Source organism: Anabrus simplex, chromosome 7 (genome assembly GCF_040414725.1).
Source record: "Anabrus simplex isolate iqAnaSimp1 chromosome 7, ASM4041472v1, whole genome shotgun sequence".
NCBI classification, from domain to species: domain Eukaryota; kingdom Metazoa; phylum Arthropoda; class Insecta; order Orthoptera; family Tettigoniidae; genus Anabrus; species Anabrus simplex.
Window position 1 is genome coordinate 347,233,883 of NC_090271.1, and position 23,377 is coordinate 347,257,259.

A 23,377-nucleotide genomic window follows, 5' to 3' on the forward strand; every position below is an offset into this window, starting at 1 on the left:
TGAGAAAATGTGTGGTTTATCATCTAATGCAGTATTTCATGTGAAATCATTGCTTTTACTCGCGCCATTCCTATTGACGTCATTGTAATGACCTATGTTCATTTCAGTTGGGAAAACCACTAAGACAGTCTTTCTGAGGGTGTAAAAAGGCAGGTGGAGAGTGAGTATCTGCCATTATCATGCAATTCTCCAACCTAATTGTGACTGACAGTAGGCAGGCGGGCCTACCATTAGAATGAAAATTCCCTAACGCAGTCTTCATATGAGAAAAGACGTTTGGTGATTTCTTTGGCGGTTATCCACGGTAACGTTAAGAGCTATGCAATTTAATACAGTCTTGCTGACAAGGTGTACTCTACCTAACCTACAATTCTGTATACAATGTGGAATTCCGTAGCGAAGCACGGGTACATCAGCTAGTCTCTCATAATCAACAGCATTTAACGCGTCCCTGCAAAGGAAAAGGTAAGTATGACCAAGCGTCGGGACAGTAACTACTGTATAAGTACGACCCCATATGGGTGCGCGTGTACGTGTACAGTTCGTACTGACCAATACAACCCCATATGGGGTCGCAATATTTTACCTAATATACATAATAAGTTAACCTAATATATCATAAATACATCCTCATTTCAGCGATCATTTGCTTGGTTAAGCCTGTGAACGTTTTGGCACCAGAGAGTAACTCGATGTTATTAGCTCACGGCACTGGACGGCAATTCTTTGAAAATCGGTCTGGCACTCAACGTGTTAAGAAGCGGTATTCCCATATGACATATAGATTAGAGGAGGCTATATGTGTAAGATGACGAAATTAACCATGCTGACGTATTGTTCTGTTTGGATTGCGCAAGAGACCAAGAATATCATGCACTAAGGAAGAGGAGGCGCAGCTACCTAGATTATGGCGACACGAGATGACGGATCCAACCCATGATGTCCGGTAACCGACCAAGACTGTCCCAGGAGTTCCCAAATAGATGAGCGAAATGCCGTGAACCAAGCCTGCATGTCTAACCACCGAGACATGTGATGACAACGAGGGAATACAGAGAGAGATAAGTCATTGGAGTTATTATTGTAAATGAAATTCATTTCTTTTGAAAGTGCTATCTCAATTAATATCGTTGGAGTAATAACATATGAGAAGACGACTTCTATAAATAGGTTAGAGGTTGGTAGGTAATCATCTGACATAGACGTCAAATCCATATATGGACGCAGTTAACCAGTGATAATTAGGTATTCCATTCGTAATGCTGTCAATATTAAGTGAAAAGAGGTCAAGTTTCTCCTTTAGGTGAATGACATACGACGTTGTGGTAGCCACTAGGTTTGTAGAAGAACATGTGACATAAAATTGAGTGGAAATGAGACCGTATACAAGATTTTGAGGGTTTAATAGAAAAATGTGGTGATATTTATGAATTTATTCAAGATTGAAAATACAACGGAATAATCAGGTGAATGGTCAATGATGGCATTATAATATACGTCAGGTTGAAATGAATTGATTTGTTTAAGGTAATGTAGAAAGTTATATGAGATGAATAATGTGAAGTGATGGTTTTATATGTGAGTAATGGTAAGAGATTATGATGAATAATGTTGGTGATATTTATTGTTTCATCACAAGTGAAGTTTTAGTTTATTTTAGCAATGATATTTTTGAGATGATGGATGATAACAATTTGTTTTCAATCGACCATTAATACTTGAATAAGCCACATATAGGCTCCATGCGTATAGCAGTGTGCTGCTACGGGTGGAATTTACGTGAACTACTTAGAGTCATCTTCAACAACAGCTGACATTCGATCATTTTACAGTGGTCCTCTATCACTGAATCCCTTTCTATGTTTTTGTCTAAAGCCATTCTTAGAATCTAAGCCCACAGTTCCTATCTGTTGATCCGGTCATGCTCGTGATATAAATAGCCGCCGTGATGGATTACACTGGCGTAAAGAGAAGAAACTTGGGTCCCTGTACATTCTCTATCCCTAGTATTGTTTTGTATTTGACACAGTATAAGATACCTACGTACAGCCTCTGTGGCCCAGGCGGCAGTGCGCCGGCCCATCACCACTGGGTTCGATGGTTCAAATCCCGGTCACTCCTTGTGAGATTTGTGCTGGACAAAGCGGGGGCGAAACAGATTTTTCTCCGGGTACTCCGGTTTTCCCTGTCATCTTCCATTCTAGCAGCAGTCTCTAGTATAATTTCATTTCATCTGTCAGCCATTAATCGTTGACCCAGAGGAGTGCTACAGGCTTCGGCAGCCGGTACACTTTCTATCCTTGTCGCTACATGGGGGCTTCATTCATTCCATTCCTGAGCCTGTCGAATGACTGGAAACTGGCTGTGGATTTTCATTTTCATATGATACCTACGTATGTTTTTCCAGCTAATTAATTGTCTTCCTCATTACAATTAATATATCATTCTTCACAGTTTTGGCTTTATTCGATGAAACGAATAGTGGCTGGTTATAACAGGAAGAAGCATCATTTTTCAGCGCTGTCTTCAGATTGTTATTTTTTAATGTCCTAACGTTTGGGCAGAACTATATTATGCTTTTTCTTGGCTGCATTAATAGATACTGTGCTTCACGAACTCGTGAAATGCATTTGAAAAGACGGTGGATCTTAGAAGTAAATCGCAAGAAGTAATTCGGGACTTATACATTTTAATTAATACAAAATAACTCTTTACAACATGTATTTTAACTATTTTTCAAATAGGTTAACAATTACAAATTATTATAGCAATATTATATTTGCAAAGCAAGCTGAAGTAGGCCATCTTTTTTTAAAGCACACACACCATAATATATACACATGTTATTCTGCTGCCATAGTCTTAAATATAGCCAGTGTAATAATAATAATAATAATAATAATAATAATAATAATAATAATAATAATAATAATAATAATAATAATAATAATAATAATAATAATACACAGATAAATGAACTACAGGAGATAGCCGAGAAAACAGGTTTAAAAATCTCCTTCACGAAAACAGAGATGATGAGCACGGACAGGAATTATGTGAAGAGAACAATGAAGACGAAATATGGCGAAGTGAAGGTCACAAAGCAGTTTAAATACCTGGGACAAATTATCAGCAGCAACGGGATGGATAAAGAGGCCATGGAAAATAGAAGACTTGAGTTGGAAAGGCTAAACATTGCCACCAAAGCCATTTACAACAAAAAGACATTATGATGCTGTGGTAAAACCAGTGATTCTGTATGGGGTGGAAACAGCAACACTAACGAACCTGGAAAAACTACTAAAGATTGAAAGGAGAATATTGAGGATTTACGGCCCAAGGGTGGTAGAGGAGAAACTACAGATTACGCTCAAATAAGGAGATATACAAAAGAACAGAAGACCTGGAAACAATAAGGAAAAGATGGCTGCGATTCTATGGACACATGGTCAGAATGGATCCAACAAGGTTAAATAAACAAATTTTTAATAAAATATACTACTTGAAGAGCCAGCGGGGATATGCCAAGCAGATGAAGGAAGAACTCAAGAGGTTAGGAATTGCAGATGAAGAATGTCGTGATAGAGACCAATTCAGAAAAAGACTTTCCAACATAAAAGTTCTGGTTGAAGAAAAGAAAGAACGCAGAGGGGGAAGATGGACTGAAGAGGGAAGAGCGCAACATTCTGAAAGAATGAAGGCACTGTGGAGAAAGAGGAAGGAAGAAGGGATGATTAGAAGGAAGTGAAGTGGTATTGGCGTGGTCCTAAGTTTGGCCGGTTCGCAAGAAAGAAAGAAAGCAAGAAAGAAAGAAAGAAATAATAATAAACCGTAATATTATGGTATTCTGTCACAACCTAAGGAAATGAATTTGGAAAGGCAGTAGACAAATATAATTAGAGAAGTAGGCCTCCATTACGCAATATCAGTAGCTCATGGAAATGCCGTTTCTACATCCTTAAATTCATATCCTCGTCCCGAGGTGGTGTATTTCTTTTCAAGCTCATCCCTAAAAAATTTAATGCGATAATTAAGTAAGACGTACCAATCCCAAGGGAGACGCACGCACCGTTTTAACCACATACCAACAATCCTCTTGCCAATCTTAAGTTTCTGGCAGTGTCAGGATTCAAGCCCGGGTCCCCGAGGAAGGCGGCTGATAGCGCTAACCGTTGTATTACAGAGGTGGGCTTGATCATATTATAAATACAGACACACAATATAAATAATCACTTATTGGCAACTTTACGTAATTCTGAATTTTTCTTCTCATGCAGACTTTTTGATATATACGGTTTCAATATCACAAATTTAATTAGGTTCAACATCAAGCCTGAGCCATTTCATTAAAAAAAAGTTCCCCTACTCTCTTCCCCCTCTTGTAGTTCTCTTTCCCTACGTTTGAGATGCGAGGTCGAGACCATTCACAGGGTCGACCGGTAGGCCTCCGCGAGGTGTCATGTTCTGAGCAAACTGCATAAATAACAGTTTAAATATGCTTACATTTCAGGTAAACGATTATTCGCCTTCATGAAATAATAATTGTTACCAAGGCCTCCCTTAGAAAACATGGTAATGTTCAAAATCAAAATTTAAAATTAGTCACCTCCCTAACAGCATTTACCTCTGCTAACATGATGTCGTATTAGAAATAGACCAAGGATATTTTTCTGAAGACAGCATTGTTGAATGTGAATATGAACATCAATCTCGTTATCACCACTACTAATACATAAATTACCACGTTGCCTCTAACATGAAATGATAGGGTATCTAGTGAACCAATGTTTCTTTCTGATCACATCTGCAGTTATTGCTCTGTTCCTATTTCCTGCGAACAGTTTTTCTTGTAAATTTAATACATGACCACTTTCTGCAAGTTTGGAATAATGTGGGCAATTGTAGCATAAAATACTCTGAAATCCCACTGTTAATATTTAGTCGACCAAGGCAGCACACTGTGAGATGACAGTGCATATGTGCTCGGTGAAACGCATTAACTTACATTGTTCGCCACTTGCAGCGCAGAGGTGCATTTCTTCCATCAGCGCACGGAGCCTATAGTGTAGAATACGATCTCAGTAACGTTCTTATGTTGATATTCAGTTGGTAGATCATCGAATAATTCCTAATAAGAGGTATAACGTAGAAATAACCTATTTTCATGTGTTTCTTCTAACCACAAGAATTCTTACTCAGGTTAGCAAAGCTAGGAAGCTTATTTTACTGCATTACCCAATATCACTGGTAATTTTTCTTCACAATTGAAGATTGTTAATAATCGATGATAGAGTCTTCGTACAAGCTAGATCACCTGAAAACAGCATGATCTGGTTGAATGACTGTCAGATATAGAAAATAGTACCATATTATGACATAGATAAGCACTTAAATTAATTAAGACTTACAACTAAGAGAACAATTTGAGTAATTTTTAGGCATTATGATTTGATCATATTTTTTTCTGAAGGATATAATAACTAAATGAATTATCTTTCTTTGCAAGAAGAAAGCGCTAAGAATCTTGAAAGAATGTTAGAAAAGTGTAATACATGTTGAATATTTTTATGGTTTCTGAAAACATTTTCTCATGAATAACCTCTTGTCAGTAACTGAACGTGAACAGTTACAATCAAGCGAAATTGTTGCACTGTGATGGAATTAGCAAGTGATTGATGAAGGCGAGATAGATTGTAGGAACATTTCGCACAATAGTTAGTAAGATGAAAGATGCAATTCTAATTTTTGGTTTGTAATTCAGTCATAAAAATCTGCGTCCAATGCATTTGATCACTCAATCGACGACGTTGTAAATAATGTAATCTGATATATTTCCCTTCATTCAATTAGATGCATCTAATATTTTCAATCCAATATTTCCAAGACATTTTTTAGATATTATATATTTTTCTTTTAGATAATTTATATGACATGAAGTCAGTTATTTATTATCTACTTTCTCGAAAAAGAATTCAACATTTAATTATTCTCCTCACGTTTTATTTTCATTTTCAAATAAATAATGTATTGTAAAACTTAAGCGCTCTTTCAATGACTTCTTAGAATAAGTATTAGATGTAAGTGACGATTATTTTATATTTTCATGAGCCAAATGCGGAAACTAATCAAATTACGGGTAGGAGACGTCCACTACGTAGATTAGGTCTTTCCTGCAAGCATAAGCCGGCGATCTTTCCTCGAATGTGGAACTCATAGCCCATAAATTCTGAGAAACGAGAAATTAAGATATATTCGAGCTAGCCTGGATCTCATGCGACTCGACCCGGAGCGGGAACGGCGCACTTTCAAGAATTATACCATGCATAATGTGATCTGAGATATTTGAAATGTGAAAATGAAGCATATTGAATTGTAGGTTATCGAGATCGTGTACAACGTCAACTCATTGCCAAATGTAAGGCTTAATATGTTCGTACTTTTATAAAAGAAGTGCATATCGATATGTGTATGGTAGTTGATGATCCATAAAGCATTAAGTTTGTTGAGATATGGAATTTTATTAATTGAGCGTTACTTTAAACAGATTAAATGATGTTTATATTTGTGGCAAAGTCAAATACGACGGATATATGAGGTAAGAAATGTAAATGTTATGAATAATATCCATTCGTTGATATACTAGTTGAGGAATTATGATAAATACGACGGCATATACGGAAAGAATTTTACGTAAGGCTAATTGATGTTAGTTTTCGTAACGCAGTTATGGATCAAGGTTATATTTGACGCCAATAAGACATGTAATATGGGTTGACTTATAATACGAGTTGATGGCATTTGGTTAATGAACTTGCAGGGTAATAATAGAGTACAATCATCAAAAATAACTCCAGATAACCTATAGTAAAGAATAATGACATAATTTTCTAAGAGAATTTTACATGTTACTTAATATTTAAACTGATTTAAGTTGAAACAGCAAATCTTTGATGGTAGTGTCTTCATAGTGTTATATTACTGCTATTTACGAGTTTGGAAGTTTCATCTATGGTATTCCTTGACTATTAGCAACCAGATGACTGAATTTATGAAGCGATATGACCTTAATATAACCTATTCACAAACGAGTTGAAATTTTATTGGAGAATTTTACATATTTCTTAAGGAATATTTTGAATATGTCCAATTATGATAAAATTTATATATGTATTTTTTTTATTGGTATATTATCACAGGTAGCAATTGAAGGCTACAGATGTGAAACATTGCTTCCTCCGCTTATGTTTATTGATGAAAGAGTCATGAATAGCATGAAACATGGATCAGATGTTGTATCAAAAAGAAGCATCCTTAATGATTATACACATTCTTAATGATTATATGCATTCCTAATGATTGCACACATTCTTCATGATTGTACACATTCTCAATGTTTATACACATTCTTATATTTGTACACATAAAACAAATATCATGTAAAGATTTAATATCTTGATAGAACTTAACATGTTAGGATTTGATATTTAATGAGAATTTGACAACTCTTAGGTGTTATTCCCAAAGAATTGCATTTTATACTTAATATAGCATTTCTTTAGTTTTGAGTTAGTCAGTGGGAATGATTGGATTATTTATGTCAGCCTTGAGAATTAAACATTTTAATTTTCTTTTGTATGAGACTGAGGAGATGTAGAATGTAATCCATGTCAGGTCAAGAGAACTTTCATAAATAATTTAATTCTGCAGGAAACTATAGGAAAGAAATTGTTTCATCTGTAAAGAAGAGACCTTAGATGATGGAAAAGAAATGATTGCCGAATTTGAATCAAAACTTATGAGAAAGATAGTAACTTCCAAGACAAACAATTTTTAAAATTTATTTTTGAATGAGATACCAACGTCTACAAAGGAATCATTAGAAAGAATTTTAACTTATCCCAACATGCTAAAATAATTTTGAATAAAGTTAGTATTTAAGAATTTAATTTTTTATTATTATTTATAGATTATAAGATTAATTTAAGGAAAATTCATAATTGATGATGAATAATTGAACTTAAAATTGGTTATATTTTCATTTAATGACCTGATAGATATGCAGGTATACTGAAAAAAAAAAAAAGAGGGGCATTTCTCAGTCGGATTCACGTAAAAAAATATTTTTTTTATATACCGGTAATTTAATCCCTGAGACGTATATCATAGCTAGCTGTGAATTTTCTTGAACGCCGGCGTGCAGCTAGTTAGAGGAAAGAGTAGACGCCCACGCCAAAAAAATGATTTACTTGGTCGCCCGATTGTAGAGATGTGAAAGGTGATGTGAGGGTGACTAAAAATGGAAATCGATGGCCGGTTTGGTCAAATTAAGGTTCAAGAAAGATTGCCGCTCAACTGTGTGGCAAAGAGAGAGAGAGGATACCCAATAACCAGCGCGGTTCAATGTATAATTGAAGAACTGAAGATCCATATGCAGGTAAGTGGGTAATCCTATGGTAGAAGTCCAAACTGTGTAATTTAGGAGAGAATAAGCCCATGTGGTATTGCACGTCACAAGAAACAGAGCGATTTAGCTGTGCAGTTCGATCACATTGCTGTGAGCTTGCTTTCATGAGATGGTGGATTCGAACCTCGCAGTCGACAGATCTGAAGTTGCAGTTGCTTTTTTTTTCTTTCCATGGTTCCCTCATTTTCACTTCAAGCTAATGCTGTGGCTGTAATTTTATCAAGGCAATGATCGCTTCCTTTCATTTAAGTCCTAGCCCTCTTTCCTATCCCATTCTTGCCTTACAACCTGTTTCCAATCAGTGTGATTCAAGTCATTATATATAAAAATCTGGTACTGTTGTTTGACACATTAATGCCCCTGTACATTTCCTGGGTTTCCCTAATGTGGCAAGCTTGAGATACACCAACTTGCAAGCTAAAAATATGTTTAAAATGGTCCCCCATGCACTACTGCTTATTGAAGAAAGAAGAAGAATAAAACAACATCCAAGCAAAAGGAAGGACAGACAGGTCCTACATGGGTAAGTCCTTGAACTTATGGAAATTGCAATAAAATATACAATCTAGATCTCTCTCTCTGTCTCTGCCCCTCTCCCCTCCCTTTAAGAATAGGGTTATAGCAATGCGTACATCAAAATAAAGGCAGGAAATGTTTAAAATTAATTTAAGCGAGTGAAGGAGAGAATCTATTACTAGCTCAAATGGTATAGCTCAGGTTGATGGGTTTGAGTCCGGCAGTATTTGAAGGTGTTCTATAGACCTACCGGTACGTAAAAGAACTCTTGCGGGACAAAAATCTGGCACCTCGGCGTGTATGATAACCATAGAAGTAGTTAGTAGAACTAATAACATTATTATTCTCAATTCCGCAGTGAGCTTGAAAACTTACCTAATTTCCCTTCACATAGCTTAGCACATTAGTTCTCCTATATGTTTCCTGGATAACCTTGAAGACATAACCAGCTTGCAAGCTGAAAATATGCTCAATAATCTCTCTCCTTTACCGGTTATTGAAGAGGGAAGGAAACGTTTGCACAAAAGAAAGGAAAGGCATTAAGTAATTTCTGGAACTTTCGAAAATCAAACCGCAAAGACTTATAAAATACATTGCGTCGTTTAAGACACCCCTCTTTTCAAGAATATGGTTATAGTAATACGTATATCAAAATAAAGGCAGAAATATGTAACATTAATTTGAGTGAAAGTGAAGAAGTAATTCCTAATTCAGCGTGGAAATCTTGATTTATTTCATCTAAACTTTTATCATTTACTGGGGTAAGGGAATGTTCATTATCGATGCTTATACATTGAGGTTAGTTTATTATAGTTATGTCTGGTGATTTTAATATGTAACTAGTCATGTTGGCAGCAGTGATGAGAGAATCGGGCAGCGATATTTACCTTTAGAGGTCGGATTTGGCTCAGTTTTACAGCCTGCCTTTCATGACGCCAACCCTAGGATATATTCACTATTGTGTGGTTGTTTGTATTGAACACCCAACCCTAAGCTAGAGGAAGTAATTACGCAGAGTCAAAATCCCCAACCTGGCTGGGAATCGAACCCAGGGTCATATGAACTGCACTGACTATTCAGCCAATGAACGGCTGTGCATAGACTTTATGTATAAATTGCAGACCAGGATAAATATTTCAGTAATGCAACAAAGGGTTTAAGAAAATTTTCATAACAGGCTACAAGCATTAGAATTGTTTTGCTTCTGAAAGACAAGTGCCTTAACATGGACATGTCACTGTCACATGGCAGGTTATGTCAGAAGAGTCCACGTTCTTCTCAGGCCCTGATAGTCGCCTGAGAAGTAACGGAGGATCTACAACTCTGATCAAGAGAGTATGGAGACTGGGGTGTTTTCTTCTTTCCTCACTAACCTCTAATGTTTATCCTATTATGTGTCCCTTTCTGCATATGATTTGATTTACACTTTTTTGTTCCTTTCCCCTATTGATGTTTTTCTTTCATCTTTATCATTTTTCCTGTGCTGATCCAGCTTTCTCCTATCCTATCTGAAAATCCTGATGAAACTGGGAAACACAAATGAGCTCGTCAAGGGATCGATGAGGTGAGGCAGGATGGCAATATGTGAAGATTGTGTTTCTCTCTCTTTCCATCCTAAATTATCACTGTATTTATCTTATTACACACCTGCCAACTTTACAAAACCAAAAATCAGGAGATAGGTTATTCTACATGTCTTGTGCAATACAGGAGTACTATGGTATACTTACTGTTTCAAAAGCCGAGGCTACAGTGAGATGATCGAATAGTATGAACTCCACACGTGTGAATCAATCATGCACTTAGATGCCATTACTTAGCAAATGCACAGATGAATATATTACACCTGCATAATTATACAAAGCGCAATGCTATTTTTATCAAGTAATAAATTAAAATTCGCCAGAATTGTCTCCAAATTGCTCCTAAAATCTCTAGAAAAGTCACTAGTCGCTATCCCTGAAATTCTGCCACTAAATCACTGCCATAAAATAGACTCCAAATCTAGCAATCAGCCTCTAGAATCGACTAGACTGATATGAACGAACCAAGACCAACTTGAACAAACACAAACATAGCATGTGAGAACGAGAGATTTACAACCTATATACGCGTCATGATATACAGGTTTCAATAAACATTGCACATATGCGCATATTCCTCGCATTAATAAACTAAATTCCATTTGTAAGCGGGCAATGAGCGAAGGACTTCCGACCACTGGCGTACAATGCTGAAATGGCGGGATTTGAAAACAAATGTTTGAAGTTCACAAAAGAATAAGCTAAAATCAGGAGAAATAATAGAAAAATTGGGAGTTGGGAAAAACTGTTGAAAATCGGGAGTCTCCCGCCTAAATTGGGAAAGTTGGCAGGTATGCTATTACAACAAAATAAATAGGTTGGACTACCAAAACATTTACCCTAGCAAATTTACCAAACCAAGCCACATATTATTCCAGACAATATGTACAATTTTACACACTGTGTCAGAACATTACGTGAATGTCAAACTAAACAAAACATTTCTATTACCAGTGGCCGGAACCATCTTCTCCGAAAGGATTCAACGAAATAGATTCCTGCGTTTATAACAGATCTAATCATCACAAACCTGGTTCCTGATGGCTGCAGGGTACAAAATCATGATAGGAATGGTTTCCTATTGGCTGTAAAACGATTCCTCCGCACAATTTAAAGAAGTATTTTCCATTGTAAGCCACCTCCAGACCGAGTCTTCGGGATAATAAAAAGGGGATTAAAGTGTGAGACACTATTGTAAAACCTGCACTCAAATGTTAATGCTGTTTGGCACATTGTCCAGCGTAGCATGCAATGTATAGGTTACAGCAGGTGTACAAGAGGAAAGGGGGGAGTTGTAGAAGACAGGTGGTCTCATGTTCTAAGGGGAAAGTAGAGGATAGGAAAAGACAGGTGGAAAAGGGTCATGGGAAGGAGAAAAGGGAGGAGGAAGTAGCTTCTGCAGCTATCAGGATAGACAGGGATGAACAGGAGAGGAGGGGATCAAATGAGATGGGTAGGGTTGAGGCTCTGGTCATGGGGGATTCCATAGTTAGACATGTGGGGACAGTGTGTGGAGGAAAGGGAACCAGGGTAGAATGTTATCCAGGAATTAGGTTGAGGCAGATGTTGAGGAACGTAGAAGAGAGGGAGGAGGGGAAGGAGAAGGTGGTAGTGTTTCACGGTGGTACCAACAACGTAAGGCAAGCTGATATAAGTACCAACATAGTTGGAGATGTGGGGGATCTGATAAATGCAGCACGGATGAAGTTTAAGAAAGCGGAGATTGTTATTAGTGGAATACTGTGTAGGAGGGATACTGACTGGAGGGTGATTGGGGATTTAAATGAGACTATAGAGTGGGTATGTGGGAAACTGGGAGTGAAATTTCTAGATCCTAATGGGTGGGTAGGAGATAGGGATCTGCGCTCGGATGCCCTTCATTTAAACCGCAGTAATATGTATAAGTTAGGAAATTTGTTTGGAAGGGTAATAGGGAGGTACATTCAGGGAAACGGGGTGGTCTAGAAAGCGGTGATAAGGGTACAGAGATCCGGAAGTCAAGTAGGGTTGACATTAAAATGTTAGTGTTGAACTGTAGAAGTATTGTATAGAAGTAATTTAATAGATATATACTTACCAGATATTGTATTAGGAGTTGAATCATGGCTGAGAAATAATATAATGGATGCAGAAATTTTCTCACGGAACTGGAGTGTGTATCATAGAGATAGGATAGGAATGGTGGGAGGGGGAGTATTCATACTGGTGAAAGAAGAATTTGTAAGCTACGAAAAAGTTAAAGATGAGAAACATGAAATTCTAGATGTAAGGCTCATTTCTAAAGATAATAGCAACTTGATGTCTTTGGAGTGTACAGACCGGAAAAGGGTAGCGCTCACATGGATTCAGAATTATTTGATAAGATAATCAGCTATATGGGAAAAGACATAAAAAGGAATGTGATTGTAGCGGGAGATGTGAATTTACCAAATGTCAATTGGGAAGGAAATGCGAACGATAGGAAGCATGACCAACAAATAGCAAATAAGCTAATATGGGAATGACAGCTGATTCAGAAATTGATGGAACCAACTAGAGGGAAAAATATCCTGGATGTGGTGCTGGTAAAACCAGATGAGCTCTATAGAGGAACCGAAGTAATAGATGGCATTAGTGATCACAAAGCTGTTTCTGTCGTAGTTAAAAATAAATGTGATAGAAAGGAAGGTCTTAAAAGTAGGACTATTATGCAGCACCATATGGATGACAAAGCAGGCATGAGGCAGTTTCTAAAAAGTTACTACGATAGGTGGAAAACGGTAAATAAAAATGGAAACAGACTCTGGGATGGGTTTAAGGCAATTGTTAAGGAATGTGAAAATAGATTTGTGCCTTTAAAGGTGGTAAGGAAAAGTAAAGACCCACCTTATTATAATAGAGAGGTGCATACTGGAAAGAAATAGGGTTACAAATGGCTGTGGAAGTAAGGAGAAATTGAAGGAACTTACTACAAAATTCAATCTAGCAAAGAAGGCAGCAAAGGATAACATGATGGCAAGCATAATTGGTGGCCATACTAATTTTAGTGAAAAATGGAAGGGTACGTGTAGGTATTTTAAGGCAAAAACAGGTTCCAAGAAGGACACTCCAGGAATAATTTATGAACAAGGGGAGTGAGTATGTGAGGATCTTCAAAAGGCAGAAATATTCAGTCAGCAATACGTAAAGATTGTTGGTTACAAGGATAGAGGGGGTGACTAATGCTAAAGAAGTATCAAAATTTACCTATGACAACAATGACATTTACAGTAAGCTACAAGTTGAAAACTGGAAAAACAGCTGGAATTGATAAGGTCTCGAGGGATGTACTAAAGACAATGGGTTGGTATATAGTACCATATCTGAAGTACTTATTTGATTATTGTTTGCATCAAGGAGCTATACCAAATGAATGGAGAGTTGCTATAGTAGCCCCTGTGTATAAAGGAAAGGGTATTAGACATAAAGCTGAAAATTACAGGCCAGTAAGTTTGACATGCGTTGCATGTAAGCTTTGTGAAGGCATTCTTTCTGTTTATATTAGACATGTTTGCAAAATTAATAACTTGTTCGATAGAAGGCAATTCGGTTTTAGGAAAGATTATTCCATTGAAACTCAACTTGTAGGATTTCAGCAAGATATAGCAGATATCTTGGATTCAGGAGGTCAAATGGACTGTATCGCGATTGACCTGTCTAAAGCATTTGATAGGGTGGATCATGGGAGACTACTGGCAAAAATGAGTGCAATTGGACTAGACAAAAGAGTGACTGAATGGGTTGCTATATTTCTAGAAAACAGATCTCAGAGAATTAGAGTAGGCGAAGCTTTATCTGACCCTGTAGTAATAAAGAGGGGAATTCCTCAAGGCAGTATTATTGGATCTTTATGATTTCTTATAGATATATATAAATGATATGAGTGAACAGGTAGAATCAGAGGTAAGGCATTTTGTGGATGATGTTATTCTGTATAGAGTTATAAATAAGTTACAAAGTTGTGAGCAACTGCAACGTGACCTCGATAATGTTGTGACATGGACAGCAAGCAATGGTATGTTGATAAACGGGGTTAAAAGTCAGGTTGTGAGTTTCACAAATAGGAAAAGTTCTCTCAGTTTTAATTATTGCGTTGATGGGGTGAAAGTTCCTTCTGGGGTCATTGTAAGTATCTAGGTTGGGGTAATCACATAAATGGGATTGTAAATAAAGGGTACAAATCTCTGCACATGGTTATGAGGGTGTTTAGGTGTTGTAGTAAGGATGTAAAGGAGAGGGCATATAAATCTCTGGTAAGACCCCAACTAGAGTATGGTTCCAGTGTATGGGACCCCTCACCACGATTATCTGATTCAAGAACTGGAAAAAATCCAAAGAAAAGTAGGTCGATTTGTTCTGGATGATTTCCGACAAAGGAGTAGCGTTACAAAAATGTTGCAAAGTTTGGGCTGGGAAGAATTGGGAGAAAGAAGACGAGCTGCTCGACTAAGTGGTATGTTCTGAGCTGTCAGCGGAGAAATGTTCAAACTTCTTGTACTAGTCGTTGCAAGGTTTATATTTCAGATAGCATTCTCCAAGGCACTTAATTTAAATGCGCGAGGTGGATGAACCTCCCGTAAAATCATTATTATTATTATTTTGATGTGTGAAAGGCAGCAGAAGAAGAATAAGAAGGTTGTTATTATTATATTTTAATTGTTTTAGGAAATATATAGGGGTTGCTTAATGAGCATTTAATGGGCTGGCTAGTTTAATGGTAATTTTCCTTACATTATTTTTTGGTGCAATTTTTTTACCTGGTGACATCAACGTCAATCGTGGAAGTGTATTTGTAGTTTGATTATTATAATAATAACTGACAAGTGATGAACTTCTTTCACAATATTGTACTGTATTGCCATTTTATTTACACTGCCACACAAAATATTTGAAGCTGTGAGAAGAATTGGTCGAATGTCAATGTAACTTCGTACACGTACACTTCATTTTCGTGATTAGAGTTGCAGTTCTCTGTGTCAGGTTGAATGGCTACCAGAGTGCATTAGTGTTTTTTATGTTTAGTGATTTTACCAGGCCTGGTAGGGTATGTAAGGGGTGTGAACGGTGTTGGATGTTGAGTGCAGGATACAGAGATGTCGGATACTCGTGTGAGACAGCGTTATCAGCACCTGGCAGTGTTTGAAAGGAGCCTCATCGTGAGTTTCCATTTGGACGGCTGGGTCGTATCATGCAACGTCCAGGTTTGTGGGACATTCCAATGTGACAGTGGCCCGATGTTGGACTGCGTGAGAACTTGAGAGGAGGCATACTAGTCGTCCATGTTGTGGCTGATCACGTCTGACTACCACAAGGGAGAATCGCCATACTGTGCATCATGCACAAATGTGCGCCTGCCTTCCAAGAGCAAGTAATGGACATTCTGTGTCATCACGCATCATTGAACCGAGACTAGCAGCAGCCGGACGTAGGCTGCCGTTAACACCACAACACAAACTGCTGCGTTTGGAGTGGTGCCATGACCGGGAAGCAGGGACTGATACACTACACTGGATGACTATCGTCCGTGAGTATCGTAGCAACCTATGGAGAGGTCCCATTCTTTCAATGTTTTGGAGAGGCACAGCAGTGTTACTTCTGGCATCATGGTGTGGGGAGCCATCGTGCACGATTTCAGGTCACGGCTTGTAGTGATTGAGGGAACGCTGACGTCACTGCATCCTCGTGCGTTACCTCTCATGCGACATTATTGTGGTGCAATTTTTCAACAGGACAATGCTCGCCCACACACGGGATGTGTCTGCACATGGCTAGCAACAAAGCCAGATCGACCAACTCTGTGCCAGTATCCAGAATATCAAAAACCATTTACAATAGCTTGCCTTCCCAACAGAATCAGTATGTGCATCTAGCCCAGAGAGGGTGCAACGTCATTCTGATAAGTGGAATAACATCACATACCTTCTTATCACGTGAAGTTTTGTTTTGTTTTTTCCTCCCCTTCTGAGTACTTCAATTTGTTTGTCAGATAGTGAATGTCAATATTTCAACTATTCTGCACCCCTTTTTAAGACAACATTACACAAGTGCATAAAGTGCCTGTTCTTCACCAGTGAGAAAGCTTAGGTACTGGCATTGGTGTTAGCTTTGTTTGGTGATCAAATCTGCACAATATGACTCAATGCAGGCGGCTGCAAAAGCTCCTTCCTCCTCGCTTTTCTCCATCCCATGACCCTGTCGCACCTGCCTTTTCCTATCCATTACTCCAGATTTCCCTTTCCTATCTTTTCCCTACTTCCACACTTCTCAGCAACAATTCCCTGTTCCTCTCTTCCCTCAGTTGTTCTACCTGCAGTGACTCATACAGATTTCTCACAGACACCTGTCCTGAATTCTGATCCTGAATGGAGCCCGTAGCCTGCAATCACCTTCCCCTTAAAACATTAGACCACCTGTCTTCTACAGTTCCCCCCTTTCCTTCTCATCCCTTTTTTACACCTACTGTATCCTCTCTGAGAGAATCTTAATTATCTCCCTCAAACTCTCCAATTCCTCCCTCGTACTCCTTAATGCCTGGCCACACCTACAGTTCCTACAATTGCACTCCTTAGCCATTCTTTACTGAATAATGAAAAGAAAAGGAAAAATAAGATAACTTATTCTGTGCAAAATAAAAATGAAAGGAAAGAAATATTGTCTAGGATAGTTCACAAATATCACACGACAATAAGGTAATTAATATAGGCTGCTACTACTACACTACAGGTACAATACTACTTAGTTGTACAATTTCTTATTCCTACAACACCCTAACAGGATGAAAATTGCTGTTAATTACTAGAAACAGGGAATAATAAACACAAGAATTACACAATTCTAAACTGGAGTTAAGTCTACCCTAATTACTAAAACAGAATTCTAGTAAGAGAGTTACAGATACCACAGATACTTTACTATACAAATATTTCACAGTAATAGAATAGACACACTATTTTCTAATAAGATACTATAATACACTACAATAATTTTAAACTACTGGAAATGTGAATTTTCAAAATTAGATTCCTCAGTGTAATAGAGGAAAGATGCTCTTACTGTTGATGTAAAAGAAATCGGGAGATCCGTCTCCATGACTATTGATTTAAAGGAACAGTAGTGCTCAGGTAAAAATTGTAATTGGGAGCTTCAAGCTCAGCCTGTAAAATCTGATTATTTTTTACCTCTCTAAAAGTTTTTTTAAGCTAAATTCCTCTACCTGATTGTTACTTGGCAAAGTATTAAGATTGGAAAAGAAAGGGAAAGGTTAAGAAAAGAAATAAAACCGTCAATTTTAAAAGTTTTAAATCAATCTTTCGACTTTTGTATATCCACCCATTCATGCCCGCACCTTCCTTCAATCAATCAGTCAATCAATCAATCAATCATTACTGCTCTGCATTTACGGCAGTCGCCCAGGTGGCAGATACCCTATCAGTTGTTTTCCTAGCCTTTTTCTAAATGAATTCAACGAAATTGGAAATTTATTGAACATCTCCTTTGGTAAGTTATTCCAATCCCCAACTCCCCTTCCTATAAATGAGATTTGCCCCAATTTGTTCTCTTGAATACCAACTTTATCATCATATTGTTATGTTTCCTACTCTTAAAGACGCCACTCAAACATTTTCGTCTACTAATGTCATTCCACGCCATCTCTCTGCTGACAGCTTCGAACATACCACATAGTCGAGGAGTTCTTTCTCCCAGTTCTTCCCAGCCCAAACTTTGCAACATTTCTGTAACGCTACTCCTTTGTCGGAAATCACCCAGAACAAATCGACCTACTTTTCTTTGGATTTTTTCCAGTTCTTGAATATTCCATTTTAACGTATTCTCACCTGAATGTGTTTTAACCAATTTAACTCAAGAGAAACACCAAATGTTCATTCCTGATCTAATTTTCTACAATAGGAACATATGTTTTATACATATTTTATTCTTCAAACCTACTTGGTGGGTAACACGCCAATAATATTGACTTTCACCAAAAAGTTAAAACGAGAGGATCCATTTCAATTCCAGACGAATGCCGATTAAAAAACTTCTCACCAATATAAATATATATTTTTAGACAATATTGTAAAATTGTACTACAATAGTTTTAACTTGTGTTTGTAACATTCATGTCAAACTTTTTAATCATGATATTGAAAATAACTTTTAACATCACAACGTTTCCTTCCAATTTTATATGACCAATAATTGTAAACGGTCTTAATTGTAATTATTTGTTTTAAGGTTATTCATTGTGCCGATGATGCCCATTAAGAAGGGCGAAACATGTTCATGATCTTTCTATTTTTTATAATTATTTAACCACAAAATGTGGTATTGTAAGTATTGACTAGGTTAACATTAAACAAATATTTTGTAAATTGTATGTAATCACTGTCGTCAATACAGACCAAAAATGAGGTTAATGACTTGTAATAAGTGGTATGTTCCGAGCTGTCAGCAGAGAGATGGCGTGGAATGACATTAGTAGACGAATAAGTTTGAGTGGCGTTTATAAAAGTAGGAAAGATCATAATATGAAGATAAAGTTGGAATTCAAGAGGACAAATTGGGGCAAATATTCATTTATAGGAAGGGGAGTTGGAGATTGGAATAACTTACCAAGGGAGACGTTCAATAAATTTCCAATTTATTTGAAATCATTTAGGAATAGGCTAGGACAACAACAGATAGAGAATCTGCCACCTGGGCGACTGCCCTAAATGCAGATTAGTATTGATTGATATTGATTGATATTGAGGTAAGTTTGATGTTATATTTCAAGGGGGTTGGCACTGGTGGATAAGACCTGGGTCCCTGCCAACACACAGCTGCTTCAACAGAACAGTTATTCATTGTTGAATACAGCTCATTGTGAACATGCAACATGACCTCTCAGTACAAGGAAGTATTTTAATTATTATTGATAATTATTAATATGTTTGTGTGATTCCTTATGGTATATAACTTGCATAATGTTGCTGTAATAGAATATAGTTGGTTATTTGTAATTTGAGGACTGTTTCCAGTCATTTCTTTCAATGCCCCATGGGCAGGTACACCATATTTTATGATACAATCTTTACGGCAGCATATGCTCTACTGACTAAAATACTTTGTGGTATGATATGTAGATATACACGAGTTACAGATTCCCTATCCTACACCTTAACTGGTTATAAAACTCAATATGCATTGAGTAATCCAGCAAAAATGTTGTAAAAATAATGGAACAAATGATTATACTATGTTATAGACAAGAAAGTTTCCACCTTTTCAATATAAATTTATTTATATAAAAATTCAATCTCAGAATCAAGAAATAATTATACGCTATCATCTGCATTATATCAGTATTGTTACCTACTGTAGATATATCGTTAAAATATTTTCACATGTTTCTTATAATATTTTAGGTTGACCATCGATGAAATCTTGGCAATTCTTGAAACTGACGACCAACAATTTGCAAGTGCTACAATATACACTTGTCCTCGGGAAAAACATCTTCATAGTGATGAAGAAAGTGGTGGCGAAGATGGAAACATCAATCATCTATCTGGGAACCAACTTCGGGCTGAGGGAGAGCTGCGAGCTACTGTCGTTACTGAAAATGGATTTGAAGAAGTGGTATTGGGAGTACCTGAGATTCGGGATGATACAACTAGCTGTGCTGACCAAGTAACATCATCAGGTAGTCACAATGAACAGACTGCATCTTCAGCTATTTCTAGTGATAACTACATGTTATCACCTCCCCGAAAAAAGAAAACATTGCCACCAACACGTAAATGGGAACATGTTGATATACCCACTAAACCTGAATGGACAAGACAAGAATTTTTAAACACAAACAAATCTCCTGTAGAACTTTTCAAACTATTATGGGATGACCAAATAATAAATGCCATTGTTAATGAGTCAAAACGATATGCCATGTTCAAAGGTAAGTATAACTTTTATGTTGAAGTTAATGAAATCAGGTTACTTATTGCCATGTTACTTTTGAGTGGATATTGTACTGTTGCTAAGCATCGTCTCTACTGGGATTCAGGTGCTGATACTTACCATCCCGGGGTCGCTGGTGCTATTTCAAGGAATAGATTTGAAGAATTACTTCGCTACTTACACATTTCTGATAATAACACTCTAAATCCCAATGATAAATTCACAAACGTGCGCCCACTTAGGGATCATGTAAATGAAAAATGGTTAAAATTCTTTCCTAAAGATGCGTACTTGAGCAATGATGAATCCATGATCCCATACTTTGGAAGACATGGAACATAAAAGCACATCCAAAATAAACCAGTAAGGTTCGGCTTCAAAGTGTGGTCTATGTGTTCGCGATTGGGGTATCTTGTTCAAGCTGAGCCTTATCAAGGTGTCTCTACAGGTAACAACACAAACCCTGACCTGGGTGTTGGAGGAACAGTAGTTGTAGACATAGTGAATAAACTGCCTCAAGGTTCGGCATATAGTATATTTACTGATAACTACTTTACATCCCTGCCTCTCTTATCAAAACTAGGAAGAAGTGGTCATGACTGCACTGGCACAATTCGTAATAATCGTATTGAAAAGGCCCCTCTCCAGGACCCTGCTGTAATGAAAAAGCTTCCACGAGGTAGTTATGACCAAGTCACAGATGTAAATTCAAGAAATAACTCTCGTAAGGTACAGCGACAATAATATTGTAACTCTGGCATCCAACAGAACAGGTGTTTTGCCAATGGGCACGTGCAGTCGGAGTTCCAAGGAAGGAAAGACGATATCTGTAAGACAGGTAGCGCTTGTTGCTCAGTATAATCGATATATGGGAGGAGTGGACCGGCTGGACCAAAATGTGTCAGTTTATCGGTCTGGTATAAGGATGAAAAAACAGTACCGCCAGCTTATACTGGTCCCATTCAGCTGCAGTATCAATAATGCATACCAGCTGTATAAGGGTGAGTCCTGCAGGAATTGATAAAGGCGCTTGCGATTGTTTGGGCTTCATACATTATATTGTCCATTGTTATCTAGGAAAATACATAAATTGGCCTGCAATTGGTAGACCTCTGAAACCTGTGAAACGGCGCGTGCAGGATGAAGTGCGGTTGGATGGTGTTGGGCATATAATAATATCAAACCCAACCCAGATTTGATGTGCAGAATGCCATAAGAACACTACCAAGAAATGTAGAAAATGTGATGTGGGCTGCCATGCTAATTGCTTTGAGAAGTTCCATTGTTAAGTGACATAAAGCAAGTGATATCTATCAAACGTTCTTATGCTTTTACATGTATAATGGTGACAAATGGAAATAATTTAACAATCTCTCTAACTTGGAACACTATTCTTTGTTTATTTAACGAGTTTTATATTTTGTATTTCTTGTGATATAATTCAATGTGTGAACGTAGTAAACTTCTAGTCGAAAGGGAAAGTAATTTGCTTTATATGTACCCTTCCATGCCCACCGCGGCACTTTCCTCACGACTGGAATAAGAAATAATTTCTTTTTCATTTTTTACAACATCTGTGCATCCATTTGACCATTTTAGGTGAAGATGGAAGATATTCAAAGCGAAAAAAAGAAAAGTTGGGCATATATGGGTTAAAATAAAATTCAAAATAAGCACAGCATTATGTTACCGTCAAGGTAGCCTTAGGCCAAGAACAGAGCAAGGAGAGAGGATGTACTACTAGGTACAGACACAATTTAAACATTAAATGTTTCATCAATTAACTAGGAGAAAAAGTGTGACTGATAGAATGAAACTCTTTGTTTAATGTCAGTCTATGTTGTGGTACTTACTGAGTCAGTTCCAGAGTAGCTTTCCTTGAAAAGGTCCATTTAGTATGTTCATTCAAATCTTTAGGTATATCCTCTTTCTCATAGCCCATAAAGAAGAGGGAAAATTTCATTTCTGGAAAATCTAGTTTTTGAAGCAGTCGCATACCCAGCACATTGGTGTAGAATTCAAGAGAACGTTTGGGATCCTTTATTCGGAGCATAGTTTGCTGAAAAATGTAATCCTGTAACACAAGATAAACATGAACAGTCACATTGATATACGTTCTGCAGCTGACAGCTAAAATAATTAAAACTTAATCTGCTATTTGCTACTGTAACACTAACACACCAAAGGTTTTCGGCAACGGAATAATGGGAAAGGTCGCGGCCATCAGCCCCAGCATTTACCTGCTGTGAAAATAGGAAAACATGGAAAACCATCTTCAGGGCTGCCCACGGTGGGATTCAAACCCGAATGCAGGCTCACAACTCCGTGACTGTAATCACGTGGCCAAGTCACTTGGTACAATTTAATCTCCAACATATTCCATTTTACTTCCCACAATTCAATCTGCAGTAAATTTCTTTAAAAATTATGGATAGAGCTAGCATATAAATTCAATATGACCGAGCTCGATAGCTTAAGTGCGGCCAGTATCCGGTATTCAAAGATATAAACTTAATTTTTGTTTCCGTATTGAACTGAGATCAAGTGAGGTTCAGCCATTTCAATGCAAATTACAAGTTGTATAAGATGTTATCTACAACATTTATTCAATAGTCGTACCAGTTTCGACATATAGAAATGTCATCATCAGCCTGAATAGCACAAATTGAGCAAGTACGTATTAATTAAAATTGCTGTGATGACATGTGGGGATACACATCATCATACACTATTTTTCACCAAATGATACATTGATTAAAATTTTTGAACATGCTTAGCTGTAATTTGTATTGAAAAGGTTGAACATCACTAAAACTTATCTCATTATCCAGTATTTAGGAGACAGTGGGTTCGAGCC

General features: G+C 37.3%; 1 protein-coding gene across 3 annotated transcripts in view; it reads right to left on the minus strand.

The window, feature by feature from the left end:
* Window positions 1-23,377, minus strand: part of Glo1 (Glyoxalase 1) — a 318,389-nt gene that overhangs the window by 211,052 nt on the left and 83,960 nt on the right. For all 3 annotated transcript variants that reach the window (XM_068228551.1, XM_068228549.1, XM_068228548.1), the window contains one exon: window positions 22,374-22,594. In XM_068228551.1, the coding sequence (XP_068084652.1) occupies window positions 22,374-22,573 (200 nt within the window). In that variant the 5' untranslated portion in view covers window positions 22,574-22,594. The remainder of the gene's footprint in view (window positions 1-22,373; window positions 22,595-23,377) is intronic.